The sequence below is a fragment of the Cariama cristata genome, unplaced genomic scaffold (genome assembly GCF_000690535.1).
Source record: "Cariama cristata isolate BGI_N322 unplaced genomic scaffold, ASM69053v1 scaffold6619, whole genome shotgun sequence".
Classification (NCBI taxonomy): domain Eukaryota; kingdom Metazoa; phylum Chordata; class Aves; order Cariamiformes; family Cariamidae; genus Cariama; species Cariama cristata.
Window position 1 is genome coordinate 94,326 of NW_009636309.1, and position 7,114 is coordinate 101,439.

General features: G+C 44.2%; 1 protein-coding gene across 1 annotated transcript in view; it reads right to left on the reverse strand.

The window, feature by feature from the left end:
- The window catches only part of CADPS (Ca++-dependent secretion activator), a 145,466-nt gene that overhangs the window by 87,226 nt on the left and 51,126 nt on the right, over nucleotides 1–7,114 (reverse strand). The window contains exon 10 of the mRNA XM_009707883.1: nucleotides 1,485–1,621. Coding sequence (XP_009706185.1) covers nucleotides 1,485–1,621 — 137 coding nt within the window. The remainder of the gene's footprint in view (nucleotides 1–1,484; nucleotides 1,622–7,114) is intronic.

Genomic DNA, 7,114 nt, shown 5'->3' on the forward strand with positions numbered 1-7,114 from the left:
GCCACAGCTCTCACACCAGGCCCGAGACTGCACAGAGACAAACCAGCTGCAAGCCAACCTGTCAGACATGCACGGATGGGGATGGTCCTCCTAGGGGCAGCCATGCATCGGCAGCAGAAGCTACATGCCAAACTCACTGCCTGCCGGAGCAAAGACCTCGATGGAACTGGTGAGAAACCTGCTGCAGGTCTGACAATGCTCCCACCAAGCCTACTTGTACCACTTGGGTATCTGCGAGTAAAGTGCACGCTGCAGCCTTCCCCCACCCCATCCTTACCTCAGGGGACGTCCACAACCATTCCTCCTAGCCCTGCCTCTCACCAGGAAGGTGACAACTCACTACTGCTAAAGGCATTTACTGGACCTCAGCCTTTCTGAGGAGATCAGTCCTTGTGTGTGGTGCAAGGAGCAGGGCAGGTGAGAGGAGCACTGTGGTGGAGGGGGACGTGGAGGACAGGATTTGAGACTGACAGCCTCACTGTCAACAGTTGTGTTCCCAGGTTGCTGCTTTTAACAGCAAGCCACTCAAGAGCCCCAGCTCCAGGGACTGCACAGTTGGCAAAAAATGAAGGTTATGGGGATGGGGTGGTCCTTCTGCTGAGGAAGCCCAAGATGACACCCCAGTGCGGAGGTTTCTGTGTGACACTGGGAGGGTGGCAGGTCAGGATCTGTCCCATGCTGTGTTCAGGACAGGACCTCCATTTCAGGCCCCTCTAGAAAGGCTTCATCCTGTTGTTCTCTCAAAAACTAAGAGCCTCTTCATCCTCCTCACTGAAACTGCTAAAAAATTAATTGTTCAAGTTGTACAGTTACAGGTTATTTGTCACTTAAACCCTCACAGTGCCTAAGAGTCCCCAAGCACTGCACCCCAGCCAAAGGCTACAACTTGTCTCGGAGCATCTCAGTGCCACCGTCCTATAGACCATGTTACAGAACAGTGGGCTGAGAGCTGCAATCTGTGCTCATGAGAATAATCAGGATGGGCATGCAACTCCATGAGCAGGGACAGACTGCAGCATCACTGCAGTTATCCACCTAAGCGCCTCTGTTATCTGCTGGGGATCCCTGCTCATAAAAAGACACAAAGCTAGGCCACAGTTATTCCTGGTGGGACTCCACTGACATGGGAGGTGGTACCAGGCTGTCATCTTTCCCCTGTTCTTTCATCCAGACGACTCTGGAAGGCAGTGCAGGAGGCTGCAAAACACTGCTCTCTACTTCACATCCCCACACTGGAGTTTGTTTTTGCAGGAAGAAACATTTTAAGCATTGCAAACAGAAATGATAAAGACAGTGCAACTGGAGAAGAACAGCAGTCAGTTCACTGCAGGTAGCCTCTTAAAAGAAAATACCTCTGGGCCAAATTCAAACCTGGTGTAAACAGAAGTCAATCTTCCAGCAACAGGGGGATTAGCCCCCACTCGCACTAGCTTTGACTTTGCTGCGTGATGTTTATATCACTAGAGACCAAAGAATATACTTGCCAGACAAGAATAGGAATCATTAAGTCTGTGGTCCAAAGTGAGGCGCTGAACCATCTCAAAGAGTGAAGCGTGGTCAAAGTTACAGGGATTGGAAGAGATAAATTCATCCATGCCATGCTTTTGAGCTCTATCTGCATCTGTTCATTTATACATATAGAGAAAGACACCATTTAGAGAGATATAAGACATTTTAGTTGACAAATACAACAGAAAAAAGTATACAGTATGAAGCATGAAAGCTAAATATCTCTTCTTCCCTACATTGCCATTAACTTTCCTCTTTGCAGGCTATACAGTACACTTTTCACCTCCCATTGTCAACTTGCATCAGTTATGGACTATCTTATTGCATTTAGGCAAAAGATTTTAGAATTAACATCTTGTCAACTGCTCATTATAGTGCATTTATTCTGTACTTAAAACCAGCACACAAACCCAAGAACTTACTCTGTATCTTACAATATGCTATGAGTTAACAGAATTTTGGCTCCCGTAAGTAAATTAGCTCCTATTTAGTTAGTTGCGGTTAATTATAATAGATTCTGCCATTCTAATGAAGTTACAGCTGTAGCATTTTTCTCTACATTTACTAGGTTTTCTAGGTATCGGATCAGTTACGTTGTTCTTTATCCGAATGCCAATGTTTTTCTCCCCACGGCAATTTTTTTCCTAATGGCAACTTTAAATGCTACCTCACCGAAATAAAAAGATGCTCTTTTAAGCATCGCTAAGAAGTTAAATTGATATGTAGTTTGCTGTCACTGAGGCAGTAACCCGATGGTGTGCCGGAGCTGCCAGTCATCCCGACGGAGGGACTGAATTTCCTCTGCCTGGATTACGAGCTGCCATTTTTGGGTGAATTAACAGCCTCAACGTATTCACACTTCTCTGCTTTGGGTGACGTTTATGGGCACTAACTCCTAGGGGCTAATTAATTAATCTCAACATGGTTAACTAAAAATACACCGAATTCAGCAGTTGAAATGAAGCTGCCAAACCAGCCTGGGTGCGGCCAGCCGGGACCCTGCTGGGAGCAGGCTTTGTTCTACCAGCGGCCGGGGAATTAAAGGACACCTTTCACTCGGTTTTGTCCGTGCTCAGCTTCCTACTATATGGGTTCTTGCCAAATCCTCGACAAAGAAAATAGGATTTAAATCCTTCCCCTGTTTATAGCCTCCTAGGGGAACTGGGTGGCCTTGAAACAATGTGGCTGAAAGGACACAAAAATGCAGTTTTCCGCAATAGTAGTATATGGTAACTGTATTTGTTTTAAAACAAAATCCCAGAAAAAAACCAAAAATCCTTAATTAAAAATAATAATAAAAAAGAGCTTTAAATGATAATGAGACAATGTTCTTTTATATATGTTTTATTATTTAATATTAAGCTGTGAAGGATGGCAAGTCTTCCTAAACACCTCATTCATGTCTGTGCTCTCAGATATTACTGATCATTGGAAGCAATCTTTACATTTTCTGTATAGTCTGTCGTTAGCTATATACAAACTATATAAATAACATCACCCACTGGAAAGAAATCAGACAAATTAAAACATGTAACATTTCAATTAGCTGCTAGCAATACTTAATTCAGCAGTAGCTGGCAATTTTCCTCATTAAAACCCTGCTGATATTTTTCCTACAGCTGGTTAATTTTTGAGGGTCCGCTCCCCTGTTTCACCCTGTGTGCCGGGTCCTGCTGCCTCTCCCCTGCCTCCTTCCCCAGTCCCAAATCCCCCCCTCCCCACCTCTGCTGGTGGCTCCCTGCATTCAGCACGGGGAGAGAAGCAGCTGCCGCGGGTGCTGAGCGACGTGGCAGCACGAGGGCTGGCTCGGGGGACGGGGACAACCTCCCCGACGAGTGCATCACCTCCACAACACCTTTCCAGCATCCTTAGGTGTGGGATGCAAAGCCCACCCAGCCCTGGAGCTCAGGGCATGGGTCGGCTCCTGTCTGTTTTGACAGCTTTCTGCCCCATCATCTCTGCCCCTTTGGGCCAAGATCGATTTGATTGCATACACTCCCAAAGAGTTTGTCTATGCTGTTTTCGATTCCATCCTTAGTGCCCGCAAAATGTTTTTACAGATATTATCAGACTATTTTTAATGGCTTGCTGCTCTGCCCGGCTCCTCGGAGTTGACTGCAAGCTGACAAATTGGCTGGAGGCCTTCATTTGCCAGCTTCGCTCAGAGATTTTATTACTTTTCAATTAGGAGCCCTGATACACTGTCAATCCTCCTGCTCAGCCAACGCGGCTCTGAGAGCTGAGTAAATCAGCTGGAAATTTGAAGAGTCCTCTAGCCCTTTAGCTGGTGAACTTTTTTGAGCATATGTGCTAGAAAGCATGTTTGAAATGAATATTTTTTACTCCAGACTAATAAGCTCTTCCCCACTTTATGTTCTCTGAGCAAGGTGGGCACAGAGCAAACCTTCCGTTGGTATGAACCGACTGAAGCTCTGCTGGCTTCCATGGAGCTGAGGGTCTGCCCTGGGCTTTTTAAGATCTCCCTGCCCAAGGCAGGGGCACAGACCATTCCCTGCCAAGTGTGAGAAAGACACAGTCATTAAACGGCCTTCATGACTTTCCATAATCAGGGGCAATTTTATTTTCATTAATCACTTTGAAGCCACACCTTACTGAGCATCCCATTGGGTGCCTGCTCGCAAGCCCATTTGCCCCAAATCTCCCCACTTCAGAACAACCACTCGAAGAGAGAGGTATCAGACATGGCACCGCATGAGCTCAAGTGACCAAAAAAGTATGAGCCGCATGACTTCTGCTCATTTGGCGGTTTAAAGTTTTTTTTTGCCATGGGAAGGAAGATGACTAGCCGCAGCTCTCCCTGCAGCAGCCCAGCACCGCAGTTCTTGCACGGTCAAACCATTTTGCATCGGCAGAGCTGCAGGGCTGGGTGGGTGCACATCACCCACCCAAGGGGATAAAGCTAGCACGGTGTGAACTGGAGACGTCTTTGGAGAATGGTAATACACACATCTATTTCTCTTAAATGGAATATCTGCCCTGGGCCAGATGCTTAAAATTCTTAAGAATAACTAGAAGCAGGTTAAAAAGGACAATCCTACACTAAACTCACCTTCCCTTAATTAGAAAATAAATACCCCATGCAACTTGCAATTCATGTTTGCATTTTGATTTTTCTAATGGACTCGCTTTTAAAAATTAAATTTAGGAATTAAATTACACCGAAAGCATTAAACTTCCCAAGCAATACAAAAAGAAAAGGATAGATCTAAATATATTACTACTTCGCTCCAGACAGCAGATCTGCGATTTACAATGCCAACATCTGCATATGAAATAAGTTTTATGTAAATCTACCCTCTTTCAAAATGGCTTGTACAGTTCGAATGAGATCTTAAACAAAGTACAAAATGAGAATGGCTAATATTCACAGCTAATTTGTAAGTACTTTAAATTAATTGTTTCAGTCAAATACAGTTGCTTTTTTGACCCTGCTCTGTTATTCTAGCTAAAAAGAAAGGAGAAACCAAAGAAAGAAAGTTATATGATGCTCCAGTAATTTACAATCCCTTCCCAAGGTGCCGTGCCAAGCTTGCTGGTACTTCTTTGTTCGGGGCCCCAGCCAAAATGCTGCTGCAGGCCCACAAAAGTTATCTTACATATTTAGACAAGCTGCACACAACTGCAGCTGAAAGGTGTTCGATGGTGGTCTCAGGGGGGAGGCTGCCAGCCGAGGTAAACGGGCAGCACAGACTCCACGAACCTTTCTTCTGCAAAACTGCAGACTCTGGCCTTTTATATTACACTTGGTCACCTACATTACGGTCTTTTTTTAATACTGCCAGGTTTATTTTGTTCATTTTTATCCAGTTTGCATTTTATACAGACTCCATTAACTAGCCCCCTGTCACACACACACACTCCCTACAAGTGTTTGAAATCAGAGTCTTAAAAATCTGCCAGTGTCAGGAACACAAAGATTTCAAAACCAACAAGAATAATGAAAATCAGAGGACCGTCCTACCATTTGGTCCTCTGAGGGCTGTATTTCTCTTTTTCTAACTGTTATTCAGAAAGGAAGAGACAAAACAATCAAATCTCTCATTCTTTTTTTTGAATGTATTTCCCTGCCCTGTGCATTTTTTTTGCTCCAGCAATAATTTTGGCAGATTTTGCTCTGAGAGCGGTGAAGTTAATAGCGGGGGACAAGCTCCATAAAAGAATTCTTGTTATAAAAGGCTTTAGGTAGCCATTTTATTGTAAGAATTTCTTACTCCAGATTTATTTCTTTTCATTAATGAGCGACTTTGTTTTAGTACCAAAGGCAACTGAACATCCAGTAAATTTTACGACACGCTTGCTTATTAAAAAAAAACACAAAAAACCCAACAAACAAAAAAACCAAACAACTGTAAATTAAAAGGTGACTTTGTATCTTACTCATCTGGAAAATGTGTGCTTGTCATATCTGCTTGACATTACAAGAATGAAGATGTGGTTTGGACAGTAACAAACAATGACACTAGTCAACCTCATCAGGAGACATGAAATAAAGGAATGACAATGATTGATGGCAGCTATTCATTTACAGATATTTCTAGAAAACTCTTCGCTGGTCTGGCCGGGCAAAGCGGGAGAAGTTTTCCAGCCTGTGCGGTGCTTGCCGGCAATGCACCGCGGCAGGCGGGCGACGGCGTGCCCACCGTGACTGCCGCACGCTCGGCTGCGTGCTCTGAGGGGCGGTGGGGTCCCCTCCTGCTCTCGCCGCTTAAGCGGAGCTAACGGACACGCTTGGGCTGCGACTCGTTAAAGAAATACCCGGGGAAGCGCCTGGAAACCTCGTTTTGTTCGGCCATGTGGAGCGAGAGCCTTTACTAGCAAATACCGGTGTTCTGGAGGGGGGAAAAAAAAAATAAAAATCCTGTACCGGGACTTAAAAATGCCAGGGTGTTGATGGTGAGCGAGCTGCTGGCAGTGTCGGATGAGGACTTACAAAGTCCCCTCCTCGCTGTGCACTACGGCATTGCCACCTCTGAAAAGTGATGAGCGTGTGTTGGTGTGTGTGTGTGTCCGGGGCTCTGCAAACCTCCTCCTCGCTGCGAGCTGCGGCCGCTGCAGCAGGCTGAACTCGCCTCTCAGCTGGATACCTAAGACCTCTTTTTTTTTTTTGGTTTTTTTTGGCCTTCATATTATTCCACATTAAAAGATAGCTTTAAATTTAATTGGCTGTTTATTCCTGTGGTTTATGGTTTTTCCCCTGCTGCAAACAAATTCTTTTCTGCTCGAGTGACAATTTTAATAAACGATTATAAATGTTCCTGTAAATCACCAGACACACTAGGCACTGAATTGAAATCTAAGTTATCTAATGTTTGGTAGTTAAATGAATAAGAATTTGTAGTATGCACTTACATAATTCCTTGTGTGGCAAGTTAAAAACACAGTTTTAGAACAGCTATTTATAATATAAAACATTGTTTCACAGCATTTTTATAACTATTTAAAAATATTTTGAATTGGATGACTGTGGCAACCTGTGAATTTAGAGTCCCATGCTTCTTAAAGCATGTAGAAGTGATTTACAGGCTAGTTTTAAATTCATGCAAGTTATGTGAGAACTGAATTAACATTTTAATTCTGCATTCCT